This window comes from Salvelinus alpinus, chromosome 1, assembly GCF_045679555.1.
Source record: "Salvelinus alpinus chromosome 1, SLU_Salpinus.1, whole genome shotgun sequence".
Lineage (NCBI taxonomy): Eukaryota > Metazoa > Chordata > Actinopteri > Salmoniformes > Salmonidae > Salvelinus > Salvelinus alpinus.
Window position 1 is genome coordinate 14,532,759 of NC_092086.1, and position 23,071 is coordinate 14,555,829.

The window sequence follows — 23,071 nt, forward strand, 5'->3', positions numbered from 1 at the left end:
AAACAAACTGGTACCAGGGTAATGATAGCACAAACAAACTGGTACCAGGGTAATGATAGCACAAACAAACTGGTACCAGGGTAATGACAGCACAAACAAACTGGTACCAGGGTAATGATAGCACAAACAAGCTGGTACCAGGGTAATGATAGCACAAACAAGCTGGTACCAGGGTAATGATAGCACAAACAAACTGGTACCAGGGTAATGATAGCACAAACAAGCTGGTACCAGGGTAATGATAGCTCAAACAAACTGGTAGCAGGGTAATGATAGCACAAACAAACTGGTACCAGGGTAATGATAGCACAAACAAGCTGGTACCAGGGTAATGATAGCACAAACAAACTGGTACCAGGGTAATGATAGCACAAACAAACTGGTACCAGGGTAATGATAGCTCAAACAAACTGGTACCAGGGTAATGATAGCACAAACAAACTGGTACCAGGGTAATGATAGCACAAACTAACTGGTACCAGGGTAATGATAGCTCAAACAAACTGGTACCAGGGTAATGATAGCACAAACAAACTGGTACCAGGGTAATGATAGCACAAACAAACTGGTACCAGGGTAATGATAGCACAAACAAACTGGTACCAGGGTAATGATAGCACAAACAAACTGGTACCAGGGTAATGACAGCACAAACAAACTGGTACCAGGGTAATGATAGCACAAACAAACTGGTAGCAGGGTAATGATAGCACAAACAACATGGTAGCAGGGTAATGATAGCACAAACACACTGGTACCAGGGTAATGATAGCACAAACAACATGGTAGCAGGGTAATGATAGCACAAACAAACTGGTACCAGGGTAATGATAGCACAAACAACATGGTACCAGGGTAATGATAGCACAAACAAACTGGTAGCAGGGTAATGATAGCACAAACAACATGGTAGCAGGGTAATGATAGCACAAACAAACTGGTACCAGGGTAATGATAGCACAAACAAACTGGTACCAGGGTAATGACAGCACAAACAAACTGGTACCAGGGTAATGATAGCACAAACAACATGGTAGCAGGGTAATGATAGCACAAACAACATGGTACCAGGGTAATGACAGCACAAACAAACTGGTACCAGGGTAATGATAGCACAAACAAGCTGGTACCAGGGTAATGATAGCACAAACAAACTGGTACCAGGGTAATGATAGCACAAACAAACTGGTACCAGGGTAATGATAGCACAAACAAGCTGGTACCAGGGTAATGATAGCTCAAACAAACTGGTAGCAGGGTAATGATAGCACAAACAAACTGGTACCAGGGTAATGATAGCACAAACAAGCTGGTACCAGGGTAATGATAGCACAAACAAACTGGTACCAGGGTAATGATAGCACAAACAAACTGGTACCAGGGTAATGATAGCTCAAACAAACTGGTACCAGGGTAATGATAGGACAAACAAACTGGTACCAGGGTAATGATAGCACAAACTAACTGGTACCAGGGTAATGATAGCTCAAACAAACTGGTACCAGGGTAATGATAGCACAAACAAACTGGTACCAGGGTAATGATAGCACAAACAAACTGGTACCAGGGTAATGATAGCACAAACAAGCTGGTACCAGGGTAATGATAGCACAAACAAACTGGTACCAGGGTAATGACAGCACAAACAAACTGGTACCAGGGTAATGATAGCACAAACAAACTGGTAGCAGGGTAATGATAGCACAAACAACATGGTAGCAGGGTAATGATAGCACAAACACACTGGTACCAGGGTAATGATAGCACAAACAACATGGTAGCAGGGTAATGATAGCACAAACAAACTGGTACCAGGGTAATGATAGCACAAACAACATGGTACCAGGGTAATGATAGCACAAACAAACTGGTAGCAGGGTAATGATAGCACAAACAACATGGTAGCAGGGTAATGATAGCACAAACAAACTGGTACCAGGGTAATGATAGCACAAACAAACTGGTACCAGGGTAATGACAGCACAAACAAACTGGTACCAGGGTAATGATAGCACAAACAACATGGTAGCAGGGTAATGATAGCACAAACAACATGGTACCAGGGTAATGATAGCACAAACAAACTGGTACCAGGGTAATGATAGCACAAACAAACTGGTACCAGGGTAATGATAGCACAAACAAACTGGTACCAGGGTAATGATAGCACAAACAAACTGGTACCAGGGTAATGATAGCACAAACAAACTGGTACCAGGGTAATGATAGCACAAACAACATGGTAGCAGGGTAATGATAGCACAAACAACATGGTACCAGGGTAATGACAGCACAAACAAACTGGTACCAGGGTAATGATAGCACAAACAAGCTGGTACCAGGGTAATGATAGCACAAACAACATGGTACCAGGGTAATGATAGCACAAACAAACTGGTACCAGGGTAATGATAGCACAAACAAACTGGTACCAGGGTACCTCAAATCGTTGGCTGCTGTCAAATTTTGGTCACCATAGAGACGAGGAGGAACCGCGCGCGCTGCTCTCCTCCCACGGGCGGAGCGGGCCGGTTTAAATACCTGGGTAGGATGCTTCATCCGGTGGAAGGATAGTTACAACCCTAAGCCGTTTACCTGTCCCGTCCCGCTATCTCGTGGAGTAACGTATAGCCAGACAACTTTGTAGGATAGACTACATTCCGAGTCCAACATCTACCGGAGAAAGACTACAGTGAGTATTGAGTCTGCTTCCTTTTAAATAAATGTGGCCGTATGCGAATAGCCGACCGGTAACAGCCTGCCGTTCTGTATAGACAGGTGCAGATAGAGAGGTCTGTTACTGCGTGCAGGACAGCGTGGTTTGAACACTGAAATACATAGCTATTGTCATTTCTGCTCGAAGAAAGACCGTTGGAAAATTAAATATGCTACAAGGTTTTAGGCGGGCTGCACCTGTTCCGGTACTACATGTGTTGCTTTGCAATGTTTCAATCAACAATGTGCACTTTATTGGACTTTCAGATAAGTTGTTGTCGCTATATTTAGATGACGTTTTGACTTTTACATGTCGGAGCCGATCACCTGGGTCTCAGTTCGTGTTTCAGAGATGTGGTGATATAAGGGTATAGTTGGGTTGGGTTTGAACAGGCAATAGGACACTACCTACCTACTGTGCCATAAAGGTTTAGACCTCTTGACAGAGGCTGTGCTATGCTTACATACAGGCTAGGATAATAGAGTGATGTTTATGTCAGATGATAGACTTTTTCCAACTGCCATTTCATTTATTAGCATGTCACCTTGTTCAACAATTCATAGACCTAAAAAATACAACCATCATCCCCAGTCAACAGAAGTTGGTTTGACACCAGAGTTGGGATCAATCCACATTTCAACCCCATCTACTCAAAATACAACGGCGCCATTCAATAACTTGAATGTGAATTTCAATTCCTCTGCTGTATTGAAATGCGATTGACCCGAATCCTGGTATCCCCGCGGGCCCAGCCGCCACACACCGCAGCACCTGGTAACCTGTCCTTGCTGTGCACCCAGACCATAATCAGCTAATGCCAATGTAGGATCGTTTACTGGACACGTTCATCTCTTCATTAAAAGACTCAATCATGGACATTCTTACTGACTGTTGTGGCTGCTTTGTGTGATGTATTGTTGTCTCTACCTTCTTGCCCTTTGTTCTGTTGTCTGTGCCCAATAATGTTTGTACCATGTTTTGTGCTGCTACCATGTTGTGTTGCTACCATGTTGTTGTCATGTTGTTTTGCTGTGTTGTCATGTGTTGCTGCCTTGCTATATTGTTGTCTTAGGTCTCTCTTTATGTACTGTTGTGTTGTCTCTCGTCGTGATGTGTGTTTGGCCCTATATTTTTATTTTAATCCCAGCCCCCGTCCCCGCAGAAGGCCTTTTGCCTTTTGGTTGGCCGTAAATGTAAATAAGAATTTATTCTTAACTGACTTGCCTAGTTAAATAGATGTTAATGCTGTGACCAGAGACTAAGCGCCTAGTGACTGACTGACAGGTCACCATGTTGGTGTCAACAGTAACGCTAGGCTGGAGCTGGCCACAGGAGAGGAGACACTGACTGGACACACACTTCCCTTATAAGGAATAGAAGTGGTTAAGTCCCTGGCTGTGCCCTTAATCGTACCCTATGGGCCCTGGTCAAAAGTAGTGCACTACATAGAGAGTAGGATGCCATTTGGGATGCAACCCCACAGCATCTCTCTGTACAGGGCCATCCTAGGCAGTGGGCTCTGAGGAGACGCTTCAACCAAACATGGTCATCGTTATCGTCCTCCCAGCATGGCTTATCAACCGCTGCTTCAAGCTTTTACAGCTGCAATTATCCTGCTGCTATTTTACATATTCTATGGCGTCGTGGTCACGGGCAGGCGGAGCTGGGCTGCTGCAAAGCCTCGTGGGTCCTGTGACCCGCAGCAGGGAGAGAAGAGGAGCTGTCAGTGAGTAATGATGACGTGACGTGGACCATGCAGAGATATTCACTATATAGGGAAGAGGGGGTCACCTGGGAGGCAGATTGATAAGTGAGGCTTTACAACACTACGGCTGTACTGTTTATCTTCATCTATGTGGTTGTAGGAGATTGGGAATGAGACCCTGAATACATCAAAGTTCATTGAGGTTGAAACTGAAGTTGTAGACCGATATAACGAGGCATTGGAGGATGAATTTAATATGTGATGTTAGTAAACCACGGAGTGATACAGAGAGAGAGAAAGAGAGAGAGGGGGAAGAGAGAGAGGGAGGGAAGAGAACAAGGGAACAAATGGGGAAAGAGAGAGAGAGAGAGAGAGGGGAGAGAGAGAGAGAGAGAGGGAAGAGAGAGAGAGGGAGGGAAGAGAGAGAGAGGGAGGGAAGAGATCGAGGGAAAAAATGGGGAGAGAGACAGACAGACCGACCGTTGGAATGTTTCTGAGGTCTAAAGTAGCATTTCCTATTAATCACTGGAATTGTTGTGATTGTTGTTGTTGTTGTCTGAGTTGATGTTTTGTGAATTCCCCATCATCATCAGAGGGATAGTTATAACATCGTACTCTCCCCCCCTCTTCCGATATCTCTCCTTCTCCTCCTGTCGTCATCTCTCCCCCTCTTCCGATATCTCTCCTTCTCCTCCTGTCGTCATCTCTCCCCCTCTTCCAATATCTCTCCTTCTCCTCCTGTCGTCATCTCTCCCCCTCTTCCTGTATCTCTCCTTCTCCTCCTGTTTTCATCTCTCCCCCTCTTCCTATATCTCTCCTTCTCCTCCTGTCGTCATCTCTCCCCCTCTTCCTGTATCTCTCCTCCTCTCTTCCTATACCTCTCCTCCTCTCTTCATATCTCCCCCTCTTCCTATATCTCTCCTTCTCCTCCTCTCCTCATCTCTCCCCCTCTTCCTATATCTCTCCTTCTCCTCCTGTCGTCATCTCTCCCCCTCTTCCTATATCTCTCCTTCTCCCCCTGTCTTCATCTCCTCCTCTCTTCATATATCCCCCTCTTCCTGTACCTCTCCTCTTCATCTCTTCCTATATCTCTCCTTCTCCTCCTCTCTTCATCTCTCCTTCTCCTCATCTCTCACTTTTCCTCTCTCTTTCTCTCCCTCAGCTTTGAGACCGACCCTCCAATCACTGACCCTCCAATCACAGACGACCTTCCCAAGATGGCTGCCGACTCCGCCTCTGACGACAGCAAGTTCCTGCGGCAGGACGACGACTTCAAGAACAGTGGTGTGGGGCAGGCTGATTGGTCGGCCAAGAAGATGGTGTGGATCCCGTCAGAGAAGGAGGGGTTTGAGGCCGCCAGCATCAAGGAGGAGAAGGGAGACGATGTAAGGCTGCTACACCCCAAATGGCACCCTATTCCCTATATAGTACACTACTTTTCACCAGGGCCCTAGTAAATCTTCCTCCTCCTCTTCCTCATCTTCTTCTTCCTCCTCCTCATCCTCCACCTCCTCATCTTCCTCCTCCTCTTCCTCATTTTCCTCTTCCTCCTTCTCCTCCTCCTCTTCATCATTTTTCCTTCTCCTCCTCCTCTTCATCTTCTTCCTTATCCTCTCCCTCCTCATGTTCCTCCTCTTCTTCCTTTTCCTCCTGCTCCTGCTCTTCCTCCTCATCATCTTCATCATCCTCTTCCTCCTTCTCCTCCCCTTCATCTTTTTCTTCCTCTTCTCCTCCTCCTCCTCTTCCTGTTCTTCCTCCTCCTCTCTCCTGCTGTCCAGGTGCTGGTAGAGTTGGCTAACGGTAGGAAAGCTACAGTCAACAAGGATGATATCCAGAAGATGAACCCTCCTAAGTTCAGTAAGGTGGAGGACATGGCAGCTCTTACCTGTCTCAACGAGGCCTCTGTCCTCCACAACCTCAAAGAGAGGTACTTCTCCAGCCTCATCTACGTGAGTACCCTCTTAGAAGAAATGGGTTCCAAAAGGGTTCTTCAGCTGTCCCCATAGGAGAAGCCTTTTGGGTTCCATGTAGAAACCTCTGTGGAAAGGGTTCTCCCTGGAACCAAAAGGGTTCTACCTGGAACTCAAAAAGTGTTCTTCAAAGGGTTCTCCTATGGGGACAGCCGAAGAACCATTTTAGGTTCTAGATTGCACTTATTTGTTCACCTTTTACTGCAGTGGCTAAATCAGCACCACACAGAGTGTTTCTGGGTAGTCTTAAACAAATCTACTTTGAAACAAAAGTGTACACCTTCACACACATGGTTCTGGACTTAAACAAAAGAAGATCCCTGCACCATGTCAGATATATAGTTGAAATGTCTTCAATGTTGAGTTTGTATCCCAGTATTACACTTTATATACATCACAGAAGACTGAAATATAACAAAACCGTTTGACTTATGAATAATGTTTATAAAATTCTGAAATTATAAAAAATATGAATAACATTGTCACTGGAGGGTGATTTGGTAATTTGACTGCAGGAAAGGCATACAAGTGTAAAGACAATATCCGTATAGACACACACACACACACACACACGTACATATGCATGCACACACACGTGCACAGGCACATACATGCACACACAAACATGATGTCAATGAGGAATTTGTGCTGAAGTTTTTATCATGTGTACGGAACAAAAATTATGATCTGGTTTTAACTGTATGTTGATCCTAACCTTTCCTCTCCTCCTCCTCTTCATCATCTTCTTCCTCTTCCTCCTTTATCTCTCCTGCTCTCTTCCTCCTCTTGCCCCTCTCCTCTCCTCCTCCTCTCCTCCTCTTCCTCCATCCTACCTCCTCTCCTCCTCCCCCTCCCCTCTTTCTCCTCTCCCCTCCTCCTCCCCTCTTCATCCTTCTCTCCTCTCCTCTCCTCCTCCCCCTCCTCTCCTCTCCTCTCCTCCTTCCCTCCTCTCCCCTCCCCTCTCCCTCCTCTCTTCTCCTCCTCTCCTCTTCCTCCTCTCCTCCTCCCCTGTCCTCCTCCCCCTCCTCTCCCCTCCTCTCCAGACGTATTCAGGTCTGTTCTGTGTGGTGGTGAACCCCTATAAGATGCTTCCTATCTACTCAGAGAAGATCATTCAGATTTATAAGGGGAAGAAACGCCACGAGGTTCCTCCTCATATCTACTCCATCACTGATAACGCTTACAGGAACATGATGCAAGGTAAAGGAGAGAGACAGAGACAGAGACAGCGAGAGACAGAGACAGAGAGAGACAGGGAGAGACAGAGAGAGACGGAGAGAGACGGAGAGAGAGAGAGTGGGTGGTGGTGGTGTGTGTGTGTGTGTGTGTGTGTGTGTGTGTGTGTGTGTGTGTGTGTGTGTGTGTGTGGGTGTGTGTGTCTGGTCTAGCAGTGGATTTAACCTCAAACCAAGGCTGCCTCCCACTCTGCTGGTCCCTATATAGTACACTACTAGCAGTGGATTTAACCTCTAACCAAGGCTGCCTCCCACTCTGCTGGTCCCTATATAGTACACTACTAGCAGTGGATTTAACCTCTAACCAAGGCTGCCTCCCACTCTGCTGGTCCCTATATAGTACACTACTAGCAGTGGATTTAACCTCAAACCAAGGCTGCCTCCCACTCTGCTGGTCCCTATATAGTACACTACTAGCAGTGGATTTAACCTCAAACCAAGGCTGCCTCCCACTCTGCTGGTCCCTATATAGTACACTACTAGCAGTGGATTTAACCTCAAACCAAGGCTGCCTCCCACTCTGCTGGTCCCTATATAGTACACTACTAACAGTGGATTTAACCTCAAACCAAGGCTGCCTCCCACTCTGCTGGTCCCTATATAGTACACTACTAGCAGTGGATTTAACCTCTAACCAAGGCTGCCTCCCACTCTGCTGGTCCCTATATAGTGCACTACTAGCAGTGGATTTAACCTCAAACCAAGGCTGCCTCCCACTCTGCTGGTCCCTATATAGTGCACTACTAGCAGTGGATTTAACCTCAAACCTGCCTTCCAAATGGTACCCTGGTATTCCCTATATAGTGCACTACTTTTCACCAGAGCACAATAAATCAAATATAATTGTATTTGTCACATGCTTTGTGAACAACAGGTGAAGACTAACAGTGAAATGCTGACTTACGTCCCCAACAATGAAGAGAGAAGATGAGATACAAATAATAACACAATGATTAATGATAACTTAGTTATATACACAGGGTACCAGTACCGAGTCAATGATAACTTGGTTATATACACAGGGTACCAGTACTGAGTCAATGATAACTTGGTTATATACACGGGGTACCAGTACCTAGTCAATGATAACTTGGTTATATACACGGGGTACCAGTACCAAGTCAATGATAACTTGGATATACACAGGGTACCAGTACCAAGTCAATGATAACTTGGTTATATACACAGGGTACCAGTACAGTCAATAATAACTTGGTTATATACACGGGGTACCAGTACCAAGTCAATGATAACTTGGCTATGTACAGTTGAAGTCGGAAGTTTACATACACTTAGGTTGGAGTCATTAAAACTAGTTTTTCAACCACTCCACAAATGTATTGTTAACAAACTATAGTTTCCAGTGGGTCAGAAGTTTACATACACTAAGTTGACTGTGCCTTTAAACAGCTTGGAAAATTCCAGAAAATGATGCCATGGCTTTAGAAGCTTCTGATAGGCTAATTGACATCATTTGAGTCAATTGGAGGTGTACCTGTGGATGTATTTCAAGGCCTACCTTCAAACTCAGTGCTTCTTTGCTTGACATCATGGGGAAATCAGAAGAAATCAGCCAAAAGAATTGTAGACCTTCACAAGTCTGGTTCATCCTTGGGAGCAATTTCCAAACGCCTGAAGGTACCACGTTCATCTGTACAAACAATAGTATGCAAGTTTAAACACCATGGGACCACGCAGCCGTCATACCACTCAGGAAGGAGACGCGTTCTGTCTCCTAAAGATGAATGCACTTTGGTGCAAAAAGTGCAAATCAATCCCAGAACAACAGCATAGGACCTTGTGAAGATGCTGGAGGAAACAGGTACAAAAGTATATATATACACAGTAAAACGAGTCCTGACCATCATGACCATCGTTATGTTTGGAGGAAACGCTTGCAAGCCGAAGAACACCATCCCAACCGTGAAGCACGGGGGTGGCAGCATCATGTTGTGGGGGTGCTTTGCTACAGGAGGGACTGGTGCACTTCACAAAATAGATGGCATCATGAGGCAGGAAAATTACGTGGATATATTGAAGCAACATCTCAAGACATCAGTCAGGAAGTTAAAGCTTGGTCACAAAGGGGTCTTCCAAATGGACAATGACCCCAAGCAAACTTCCAAAGTTGTGGCAAAATGGCTTAAGAACAACAAAGTCAAGGTATTGGAGTGGCCATCACAAAGCCCTGACCTCAATCCTATTGAAAATCTGTGGGCAGAACTGAAAAAGCATGTGCGAGCAAGGAGGCCTACAAACCTGACTCAGTTACACCAGCTCTGTCAGGAGGAATGGGCCAAAATTCACCCAACTTATTGTGGGAAGCTTGTGGAAGGCTACCCGAAACGTTTGACCCAAGTTAAACAATTTAAAGGCAATGCTACCAAATACTAATTGAGTGTATGTAAACTTCTGACCCTCTGGGAATGTGATGAAAGAAATAAAAGCTGAAATAAATCATTCTCTCTACTATTATTTCACATTCTTAAAATAAAGTGGTGATCCTAACTGACCTAAGACAGGGAATGTTTACTAGGATTAAATGTCAGGAATTGTGAAAAACTGAGTTTTTGGCTAAGGTGTATGTAAACTTCCGACTTCAACTGTAGATATGTACATATAGGTAGTGGTAAAGTGACTAGGCAACAGGATAGCGATTAAACAGATAGAACTATTTTGGGTTCAATGTTGAACCCTTTCCACAGTGTACTACATGAAACCCAAGAGGGTTCTACCCAGAACCAAAAGCAGTGCATTATTTAGGGAATAGGATACCATTTCAGACAGAACCCAAACTCTACTGGTCCAGTTTCCAGCCATCAGAAGGGGGTGATCTCCAAAATACCCAGACATGGAGTTTGTCTGTGTGTGTTAAGTTGTGTGTGTGTATGTGTATGTATGTGTGTGTGTGTTTATGTTTCAAAATACCCATACATGGAGTCCGTCTGTGTGTGTTAAGTTGTGTGTGTGTGTGATAATGTGTGTGTGTGTGTGAGATAAGGTGTGTGTATGTATGTGTGTGAGTGTTTGTGTTTCAAAATAGCCATACATGGAGCAGGTTACCAAGGTTACCTTCCTCCAGTAGCCCTCTCCATCCCTCTGCTATTTTTAGCCAATATTGAGTGACAGAGAAGTTAATCTCGTGCAAAAATAGATGTAGGAAGCTGTTCCTAGTCTTTCCTCTATGTGTGAGTGAACAGAGCACCTTAAGTTCATGTTTGGTGTGTTCAGCTTGGCTTCAACTGTCCTGCCTTAACCCACCTCTCTATCTCTCTCTCTCTCCCTCTGTTTCCCTTCTCTCTCTATCTCTCTCCCTCTCCCTCTCTCTCTCCCTCTGTTTCCCTTCTCTCTCTCTCTCCCCCCTTCCCGCTCTCCCCCTCCCTCCCTCTCCTCCTCCCTCCCTCCCTCTCTCTCTCTCTCTCTCCCTCTCCCCCTCCCTCCCTCTCCCCCTCCCTCCCTCCGTACCTCCCTTTCTCTCTGTCTTACTCCACAGAGCGTGAGGACCAGTCAATTCTGTGCACGTGAGTCTAAACCTCAAACACAGACATATTTTTTCCAACACATGACCTTGTTGCCCCTTGTACCAGGGATGCGTCCCAAGTGTAACCTTGTCCCGTGACCTTATCCCGTGACCTTATCCCGTGACCTTGTGTCTGTCGGGTTCTACCTGAGCTGAACCTTGTTCTGAGGTGTTGAGCATGAACGTTTTCACATCTCAGAATTGTTTTGTTCACTCTTAGAATAAAAGGTTCCAAAAGGGTTCTTCGGCTGTCCCCTTTTGGGTTTCATTTAGAACCCTCTGTGGAAGGGGTTTTACCTGGAACCAAAAAGGGTTCTGCAAAGGGTTCTTCAAAGGGTTCTCCTATGGGGGACAGCAGAATAACCGTTTTAGGTTCTAGAGAGCACCTGTTTTCTAAGAGCGTAGTGAATTCTTCTTTCATAACAGATTACGGTCGTCACCTTAAAGGCACCTAAAGTGCAGAGTATCAAGATCTTGAGACATTTGTAAATAGTGTTTTTGGGGGTGCGCAACTGCAGATAGAACCCTATGGTTCTGAAATGTCAACCTGGGTTCAGCCATAAGTTTCTATCTGACACTTCTGAATTAGACAGAGGTGAGTCTGGAGCCCTGTCTCTCTCCTCTCTAACCCCCTGTCCCTCTCCTCTCTAACCCCCTGTCCCTCTCCTCTCTAACCCCCTGTCCCTCTCTAACCCCCTGTCTCTCTCTAACCCCCTGTCTCTCTCCTCTCTACCCCACCAGAGGTGAGTCTGGAGCGGGGAAGACAGAGAACACGAAGAAGGTGATCCAGTATCTGGCGGTGGTGGCTTCCTCTCACAAGGGCAGCAAGAAGGACACTGGAGCTGTGAGTGTTACCTTTAGTGTACAATACAATATGATACACTACAATACACTGGCCCTGTGTTACCTCTAGTGTACAATACAATACACTACAATACACTGGAGCTGTGTTACCTCTAGTGTACAATACAATATGATACACTACAATACACTGGCCCTGTGTTACCTCTAGTGTACAATATGATACACTACAATACACTGGAGCTGTGTTACCTCTAGTGTACAATATGATACACTACAATACACTGGAGCTGTGTTACCTCTAGTGTACAATACAACATGATACACTACAATACACTGGCCCTGTGTTACCTCTAGTGTACAATATGATACACTACAATACACTGGAGCTGTGAGTGTTACCTCTAGTGTACAATATGATACATTACAATACACTGGAGCTGTGTTACCTCTAGTGTACAATACAATATGATACCACTACAATACACTGGAGCTGTGTTACCTCTAGTGTACAATACAATATGATACACTACAATACACTGGAGCTGTGTTACCTCTAGTGTACAATACAATATGATACACTACAATACACTGGAGCTGTGTTACCTCTAGTGTACAATACAATATGATACACTACAATACACTGGAGCTGTGTTACCTCTAGTGTACAATACAATATGATACACTACAATACACTGGAGCTGTGTTACCTCTAGTGTACAATATGATACACTACAATACACTGGAGCTGTGTTACCTCTAGTGTACAATACAATATGATACACTACAATACACTGGAGCTGTGTTACCTCTAGTGTACAATACAATATGATACACTACAATACACTGGAGCTGTGTTACCTCTAGTGTACAATACAATATGATACACTACAATACACTGGAGCTGTGTTACCTCTAGTGTACAATACAATATGATACACTACAATACACTGGAGCTGTGTTACCTCTAGTGTACAATATGATACACTACAATACACTGGAGCTGTGTTACCTCTAGTGTACAATACAATATGATACACTACAATACACTGGAGCTGTGTTACCTCTAGTGTACAATACAATATGATACACTACAATACACTGGAGCTCTGTTACCTCTAGTGTACAATACAATATGATACACTACAATACACTGGAGCTGTGTTACCTCTAGTGTACAATACAATATGATACACTACAATACACTGGAGCTGTGAGTGTTACCTCTAGTGTACAATACAATATGATACACTACAATACACTGGAGCTGTGAGTGTTACCTCTAGTGTACAATACAATATGATACACTACAATACACTGGAGCTGTGTTACCTCTAGTGTACAATACAATATGATACACTACAATACACTGGAGCTGTGAGTGTTACCTCTAGTGTACAATACAATATGATACACTACAATACACTGGAGCTGTGAGTGTTACCTCTAGTGTACAATACAATATGATACACTACAATACACTGGAGCTGTGTTACCTCTAGTGTACAATATGATACACTACAATACACTGGAGCTGTGTTACCTCTAGTGTACAATATGATACACTACAATACACTGGAGCTGTGTTACCTCTAGTGTACAATATGATACACTACAATACACTGGAGCTGTGTTACCTCTAGTGTACAATACAATATGATACACTACAATACACTGGAGCTGTGAGTGTTACCTCTAGTGTACAATACAATATGATACACTACAATACACTGGAGCTGTGTTACCTCTAGTGTACAATACAATATGATACACTACAATACACTGGAGCTGTGAGTGTTACCTCTAGTGTACAATACAATATGATACACTACAATACACTGGAGCTGTGTTACCTCTAGTGTACAATACAATATGATACACTACAATACACTGGAGCTGTGTTACCTCTAGTGTACAATATGATACACTACAATACACTGGAGCTGTGTTACCTCTAGTGTACAATACAATATGATACACAACAATACACTGGAGCTGTGTTACCTCTAGTATACAATACAATATGATACACTACAATACACTGGAGCTGTGTTACCTCTAGTATACAATACAATATGATACACAACAATACACTGGAGCTGTGTTACCTCTAGTATACAATACAATATGATACACTACAATACACTGGAGCTGTGTTACCTCTAGTGTACAATATGATACACTACAATACACTGGAGCTGTGTTACCTCTAGTGTACAATATGATACACTACAATACACTGGAGCTGTGTTACCTCTAGTATACAATACAATATGATACACTACAATACACTGGAGCTGTGTTACCTCTAGTATACAATACAATATGATACACTACAATACACTGGAGCTGTGTTACCTCTAGTGTACAATATGATACACTACAATACACTGGAGCTGTGAGTGTTACCTCTAGGGTTGCAAAACCTTCCCAAATGTTCCAGAAATCCTGGATGGAAGTTTCCTGGAATCAGGATGGAATAAGCAGGACATCTGGGAATCATCCAACTGGGATTTCTGGAAAACCTGGGAATAATGGGAAGTTACAGGACTTTCTACAACCCCTCCCTCTACTGTACTCTGCTCAACACACCCAATACAATGTGACGTGTTGAGTCCCTCAGAGGAGAGCAGCAGATATTGAGTTGATGGAAACTGAACTGAAATGTCTAAACCGTGTAACCCTTTTGTTTTAATTGAGAAGAGTACTCATAAGAGACTGTACTTTTATCAATGTGATAACAAAACATTTCTTTAACAATGAAAGACATTTCTGTGTGACATTTTTGTTGTGTGACAGGATGCACCAACACTAGTCAAGGTATGACAACTCTTCCTCTGATGTGGCCCATGCAGACTACTGTAACCTTAACTGACTGTGTGGTAGAAACTACTGCTGGTCTGGGTGGTGGACTGCTTCCTCTTCAGTTTGTGCTGCTTGGTGCTGCTGGTGGTTTAGGCTTTATCTCTTCTGCTGAAGAGGCAAATCTCTCAGATTCAATACTGATAGCCAATGAGCTGTACTCTAAGTCCTGCTATGGACCGCCCCCTAGTTCTATATTCAATACTGATAGCCAATGAGTCGTACTCTAAGTCCTGCTATGGCCCGCCCCCCTAGTTCTATATTCATATTCTATATATTCCATATTCCCCTTACCCAATCACAGAAGAAGACAGTTTAGGGTTCACATATCAGACACGACCTCTTCCCCAAGGATACAATCACAGAAGAAGAAGAGGAAGAATTTAATTAAAAAAATAGCTAGTGACAATGATGAAGGAGAATAGAAGAATACTTTATTGTGTATCATAAATAATACATTATGCCAGGTTATGATACGTTATGCCAGGTTATGATACGTTATGCCAGGTTATGATACGTTATGCCAGGTTATGATGCGTTATGCCAGGTTATGATACGTTATGCCAGGTTATGATACGTTATGCCAGGTTATGATGCGTTATGCCAGGTTATGATACGTTATGCCAGGTTATGATACGTTATGCCAGGTTATGATGCGTTATGCCAGGTTATGATGCGTTATGCCAGGTTATAATACATTATGCCAGGTTATAATACGTTATGCCAGGTTATGATACGTTATGCCAGGTTATGATACGTTATGCCAGGTTATGATGCGTTATGCCAGGTTATGATGCGTTATGCCAGGTTATAATACGTTATGCCAGGCTATGATACGTTATAACAGGTTATGCCAGGTTATAATACGTTATGCCAGGTTATAATACGTTATAACAAGGTATGCCCGGTTATAAAACGTTATGCCAGGTTAGGCCAGGTTATAATACGTTATGCCAGGTTATAATACGTTATGCCAGGTTATAAAACGTTATGCCAGGTTATGCCAGATTATAATACGTTATGCTAGGTTATGCCAGATTATCAAACATTATGCCAGGTTATAATACGTTATGCCAGGTTATAATACATTATAATACGTTATGCCAGGTTATAATGCATTATAATACGTTATGCCAGGTTATAATGCATTATAATATGTTATGCCAGATTATAATACATTATAATAGGTTATAATGATCACATCATCCTCTGCCTCCTCTGTAGGAGAAGCCAGAGAAGCCTGGGTCTCTGGCCTATGTGAGTATGAGAGTAGCACCCTATTCCCTATTTAGTGCACTACTTTTGACCACCGCATATAGAGGTCTGGTAAAAGAAGGGCACTACATATGTAATAGGGTGCCATTCGGGAGTTCATAGCTGCATGCTAGCTAGCGTGTCACACCTACATTTGATTAACCGATATGATCGATCTCTCCTGTCCTATAGCATGTGAACACTATTAACTGTTGATGGACCTCTCTGTGTGTTAGAAAGTAGTGGCCTGTTTGACATTTAAAATAGTGTGTGAAACATCAAAGTCACCCCATAATAATCGTTTCACTAATCTCTCTGAGTGGTTGCTATGCTACATCTCACTGACTGTGTTTTGCTCTGTGTCTGTTGCACTGCTTTGTAGTGTGTCTCAGTTGTCCATTTCTTTGTTGTTGTACAGTGCAACGTAACTTCTGTTGTTTTTGTTGTGTGACATCATTCTTTGGTAATATGCATGAAGTGGAATAATAATTGTGATGTCACAGATATGTGATTGTTTTTCCTCCTTTCCCCCGTTTGTCCTCCAGGGGGAGCTAGAGAAGCAGCTGCTGCAGGCTAACCCCATCCTGGAAGCCTTCGGGAACGCCAAGACCATCAAGAACGACAACTCCTCACGATTCGTAATTAACTCACTGTTACACACGCTCAGACACTGTTACACACGCTCAGACACTGTTACACGCTCAGACACTGTTTACACACGCTCAGACACTGTTACACACGCTCAGACACTGTTACACACGCTCAGACACTGTTACACACACTCAGACACTGTTACACACGCTCAGACACTGTTACACACACTCAGACACTGTTACACACACTCAGACACTGTTACACACACTCAGACACTGTTACACACGCTCAGACACTGTTACACACGCTCAGACACTGTTACACACACTCAGACACTGTTACACACGCTCAGACACTGTTTACACACACAGACACTGTTACACACTCAGACACTGTTACACACGCTCAGACACTGTTACACACACTCAGACACTGTTACACACGCTCAGACACTGTTACACACACACAGACACTGTTACACACGCTCAGACACTGTTACACACACTCAGACACTGTTACACACACTCAGACACTGTTACACACACTTTTCAAACAAAACTATATTTATTTAAAAAATGTCAAATTTAAATTCATTCATTCATTCCTTCGCTCTCTCCACATTACTACTAACTTAATTAAAGCTTTTAACTAGGACCCAGAGTCTTTCCCGGTTTGATTACGTAGTCAGGAAAATCTCCTGGCACCAGTCCCTTGTTATTAGAGTACAGACTGCTATTCCTTGTTATTAGAGTACAGACTGCTATTCCTTGTTATTAGAGTACAGACTGCTATTCCTTGTTACTAGAGTACAGACTGCTATTCCTTGTTACTAGAGTACAGACTGCTATTCCTTGTTACTAGAGTACAGACTGTTATTCCTTGTTACTAGAGTACAGACTGTTATTCCTTGTTACTAGAGTACAGACTGCTATTCCTTGTTACTAGAGTACAGACTCCTATTCCTTGTTACTAGAGTACAGACTGCTATTCCTTGTTACTAGAGTACAGACTGCTATTCCTTGTTACTAGAGTACAGACTGTTATTCCTTGTTACTAGAGTACAGACTCCTATTCCTTGTTACTAGAGTACAGACTGCTATTCCTTGTTACTAGAGTACAGACTGTTATTCCTTGTTACTAGAGTACAGACTGCTATTCCTTGTTACTAGAGTACAGACTGTTATTCCTTGTTATTAGAGTACAGACTGTTAGTCCTTGTTACTAGAGTACAGACTGTTATTCCTTGTTATTAGAGTACAGACTGTTAGTCCTTGTTACTAGAGTACAGACTGCTATTCCTTGTTACTAGAGTACAGACTGTTAGTCCTTGTTACTAGAGTACAGACTGTTATTCCTTGTTATTAGAGTACAGACTGTTATTCCTTGTTACTAGAGTATAGCCTGCTATTCCAGTGATATCATGACATCTATCAAGAGCTCAGAGCTCACATATACAGTATCCTACATATCTCTCCTCACATATACAGTATCCTACATATCTCTCCTCACGTATACAGTATCCTACATATCTCTCCTCACATATACAGTATCCTACATATCTCTCCTCACATATACAGTATCCTACATATCTCTCCTCACATATACAGTATCCTACATCTCTCTCCTCACATATACAGTATCCTACATATCTCTCCTCACATATACAGTATCCTACATATCTCTCTTCACATATACAGTATCCTACATATCTCTCCTCACATATACAGTATCCTACATATCTCTCCTCACGTATACAGTATCCTACATATCTCTCCTCACATATACAGTATCCTACATATCTCTCCTCACGTATACAGTATCCTACATATCTCTCCTCACGTATACAGTATCCTACATATCTCTCCTCACGTATACAGTATCCTACATATCTCTCCTCACGTATACAGTATCCTACATATCTCTCCTCACATATACAGTATCCTACATATCTCTCCTCACATATACAGTATCCTACATATCTCTCCTCACATATACAGTATCCTACATATCTCTCCTCACATATACAGTATCCTACATATCTCTCCTCACATATACAGTATCCTACATATCTCTCCTCACATATACAGTATCCTACATATCTCTCCTCACATATACAGTATCCTACATATCTCTCCTCACATATACAGTATCCTACATATCTCTCATCACGTATACAGTATCCTACATATCTCTCCTCACGTATACAGTATCCTACATATCTCTCCTCACGTATACAGTATCCTACATATCTCTCCTCACGTATACAGTATCCTACATATCTCTCCTCGTATACAGTATCCTACATATCTCTACTCACATATACAGTATCCTACATATCTCTACTCACATATACAGTATCCTACATATCTCTCCTCACATATACAGTATCCTACATATCTCTCCTCACATATACAGTATCCTACATATCTCTCCTCACATATACAGTATCCTACGTATCTCTCCCCACATATACAGTATCCTACGTATCTCTCCTCACATATACAGTATCCTACGTATCTCTCCTCACATATACAGTATCCTACATATCTCTCCTCACATATACAGTATCCTACGTATCTCTCCTCACATATACAGTATCCTACGTATCTCTCCTCACATATACAGTATCCTACGTATCTCTCCTCACATATACAGTATCCTACATATCTCTCCTCACATATACAGTATCCTACATATCTCTCCTCACAGGGCAAGTTTATTAAGCTCAACTTTGACGTGACCGGATTCCTGGTTGGAGCCAACATCGATACTTGTATCCTCATGAAATATACTTTCTATAAATATACAGACTTTGGGCTTCTCATAGAGATGTATTGTAGTGTTTATCAAATTCATCTTTTAGAGATTTGGGAGATAAAAGGGACAGTTCCCCAGACACAGATTAAACCTAGTCCTGGACTAAAAAGCATGTTCAATGTATATTTATATTTCATGCGTGTCGGAGGAAACTGGCCCAACGTAAATGGCAGTGTCTTGTTCCTGCACCACAGAGTTGTTTTGTCTTTAACCCTCCGCTGTCCACCAGACCTGCTGGAGAAGTCTCGTTGTATCCGCCAAGCCAAGATAGAGAGAGCCTTCCATATCTTTTACTACATGGTGGCCGGAGCGAAGGACCAACTAAAGGGTGAGGAGATAGATAGATGGACAGGCCTTCCATATCTTTTACTACATGGTGGCCGGAGCGAAGGACCAACTAAAGGGTGAGGAGATTGATAGATGGACAGGCCTTCCATATCTTTTACTACATGGTGGCCGGAGCGAAAGACCAACTAAAGGGTGAGGAGATTGATAGATGGACAGGCCTTCCATATCTTTTACTACATGGTGGCCGGAGCGAAGGACCAACTAAAGGGTGAGGAGATAGATAGATGGACAGGCCTTCCATATCTTTTACTACATGGTGGCCGGAGCGAAGGACCAACTAAAGGGTGAGGAGATAGATAGATGGACAGGCCTTCCATATCTTTTACTACATGGTGGCCGGAGCGAAGGACCAACTAAAGGGTGAGGAGATAGATAGATGGACAGGCCTTCCATATCTTTTACTACATGGTGGCCGGAGCGAAGGACCAACTAAAGGGTGAGGAGATAGATAGATGGACAGGCCTTCCATATCTTTTACTACATGGTGGCCGGAGCGAAGGACCAACTAAAGGGTGAGGAGATAGTGACGGATGGACAGGCCAGGATTGGTCGTTTCTCCTAAATCAGGGGTTGGCAATCATTTTGTCTCGAGGGCCACATCGGGATTTCAAAGATTCTGGGTCGGCCCACCCCTGTCCTAGATAGTTATGCTGATTTAAAGGACAGGTCTGAAACGACTTCCTGTCTCTATATAGAGAAGCTGTTGCAGGGGGGTTTCAGTGTGTTTCGTTTACTGGTAGCAGTAAACACTGAGTGTACAAAACATTAAGAACACCTTCCTAATATTGAGTTGAACCCAACATCTCATTTTGCCCTCAGAACAGCCTCAATTCATCAGGGCATTGGACTCTACAAGGTGTCGAAAACGTTCCACAGGGATGCTGGCCAATGTTGACTCCAATACTTCCCACAGTGGTGTCCAGTTGACTGGATGTCCTTTGGGTGGTGGACCATTCTTGATACACACAGGAAACTGTTGAGCGTGAAAAACCCAGCAGCGTTGCAGTTCTTGACACAAACCGGTGCGCCTGGCACCTACTACCATACCCCGTTCAAAGGCACTTAAATCTTTTGTCTTTCCCATTCATCCTCTGAATGGCACACAAACACAATCCATGCCTCAATTGTCTCAAGGCTTAAAAATCCTTCTTTAACCTGTCTCCTCCCCTTCATCATCACACTGATTGAAGTGGATTTAACAAGTGTCATCAATAAGGGGATCATATCTTTCACCTGGATTCATCTGGTCAGTCTATGTCATGGAAAGAGTTGTGTATACTCAGTGTGTCTTATTGCTGTTATAAAAAGGTTGCCAACATAATTAGAGTAGTAAAAATACATGTTTTGTCATACCCGTGGTATACGGTCTGATATACCACGGCTGTCAGCCAATCAGCATTCATGGCTCGACCCACCCAGTTTGTAATGTCTGATATACCATAGCTTTTAGCCAATCAGCATCCAGGACACAAACTACCTGGTTTATAATAAATATTATAAACTGGGTGGCTCGAGCCCTGAATGCTGATTGGCTGACAGTCATGGAATATCAGACTGTATACCACGGGTATGTGTCACGTTCCTGACCTGTTTTCCTTTGTCTTGTATTTATTTTAGTTGGTCAGGGCGTGAGTTGGGTGGGTTGGTCTATGGTTGATTTTCTATGTTGGGATTTGGTGTTCGGCCTGGTATGATTCTCAATCAGAGACAGCTGTCAATCGTTGTCCCTGATTGAGAATCATACTTAGGCAGCCTGGGTTTCACTTGTGTTTTGTGGGTGTTTGTTCCTGTGACTGTGTTTGGGCCACACAGGACTGTTTCGGGTTTGTCACGTTTGTTGGTTTTGTATTTTGAAGTGCTTTGTTGATTTTTCATTAAATAATGAACACTAATTACTCTGCATCTTGGTCCGATCCATGCTCCTCCTCGTCTGAGGAGGAGAACGACTACGACAGCCGTTACAGTATGACAAAACATGTAATTACATTGGTAACCAGTTTATAATAGTAATAAGGCACCTCGGAGGTTTGTGATATATGGCCAATATACCACGGCTAAGGGCTGTGTCCAGGCACTCCATGTTGCATTGTGCCTAAGAACAACCCTTAGCCGCGGTATATTGGTCATATGCCACACCTCCTCAGGCCTAATTGTTTAATTACATAGTGTATAAACCATACAGCTCCTCCTCTTCTGTCTGTCCCTGTATAGAGGAGCTGTTACTGGAGGATTTCGGGGCCTACCGGTTCCTGGTGGCGGGTCACGTGGAGGTGCCTGGTCAGGAAGATGATCAGATGTTCATAGAAACACTGGAGGCCATGGAGATCATGGGTTTCTCTGAGGACGAGAGGACAGGTACTGGAGGGAGGGGAGGGCTGTCTCTGAGGACAGGTACTGGAGGAAGGGGAGGGCTGTCTCTGAGGACGAGAGGACAGGTACTGGAGTAGAGGGGAGGGCTGTCTCTGAGGATGAGAGGACAGGTACTGGATGGAGGGGAGGGCTGTCTCTGAGGACGAGAGGACAGGTACTGGAGGAAGGGGAGGGCTGTCTCTGAGGATGAGAGGGGAGGGCTGTCTCTGAGGATGAGAGGACAGGTACTGGAGGGAGGGGAGGGCTGTCTCTGAGGATGAGAGGACAGGTACTGGAGGGAGGGGAGGGCTGTCTCTGAGGACCAGAGGACAGGTACTGGAGGGAGGGGAGGGCTGTCTCTGAGGATGAGAGGACAGGTACTGGAGGAAGGGGAGGGTTGTCTCTGAGGATGAGAGGGGAGGGCTGTCTCTGAGGATGAGAGGACAGGTACTGGAGGGAGGGGAGGGCTGTCTCTGAGGATGAGAGGACAGGTACTGGAGGAAGGGGAGGGCTGTCTCTGAGGATGAGAGGACAGGTACTGGAGGGAGGGGAGGGCTGTCTCTGAGGATGAGAGGACAGGTACTGGAGGGAGGGGAGGGCTGTCTCTGAGGACCAGAGGACAGGTACTGGAGGGAGGGGAGGGCTGTCTCTGAGGACCAGAGGACAGGTACTGGAGGGAGGGGAGGGCTGTCTCTGAGGACGAAAGGACAGGTACTGGAGGAAGGGGAGGGTTGTCTCTGAGGATGAGAGGACAGGTACTGGAGGGAGGGGAGGGCTGTCTCTGAGGACCAGAGGACAGGTACTGGAGGGAGGGGAGGGCTGTCTCTGAGGACGAAAGGACAGGTACTGGAGGGAGGGGAGGGCTGTCTCTGAGGACGAGAGGACAGGTAGTGGAGGGAG

General features: G+C 44.0%; 1 protein-coding gene across 1 annotated transcript in view; it reads left to right on the forward strand.

The window, feature by feature from the left end:
• Positions 1-2,580: 2,580 nt before the first annotated feature.
• LOC139570232 (myosin-11-like) overlaps positions 2,581-23,071 on the forward strand; it is a 60,926-nt gene continuing 40,435 nt past the window's right edge. Inside the window, exons 1-10 of the mRNA XM_071391940.1 lie at positions 2,581-2,692; positions 5,584-5,806; positions 6,200-6,370; positions 7,435-7,591; positions 11,120-11,147; positions 11,888-12,008; positions 16,609-16,701; positions 19,367-19,430; positions 19,704-19,802; positions 22,034-22,177. Of these exons, the coding sequence (XP_071248041.1) occupies positions 5,639-5,806; positions 6,200-6,370; positions 7,435-7,591; positions 11,120-11,147; positions 11,888-12,008; positions 16,609-16,701; positions 19,367-19,430; positions 19,704-19,802; positions 22,034-22,177 (1,045 nt within the window). The 5' untranslated portion in view covers positions 2,581-2,692; positions 5,584-5,638. The remainder of the gene's footprint in view (positions 2,693-5,583; positions 5,807-6,199; positions 6,371-7,434; positions 7,592-11,119; positions 11,148-11,887; positions 12,009-16,608; positions 16,702-19,366; positions 19,431-19,703; positions 19,803-22,033; positions 22,178-23,071) is intronic.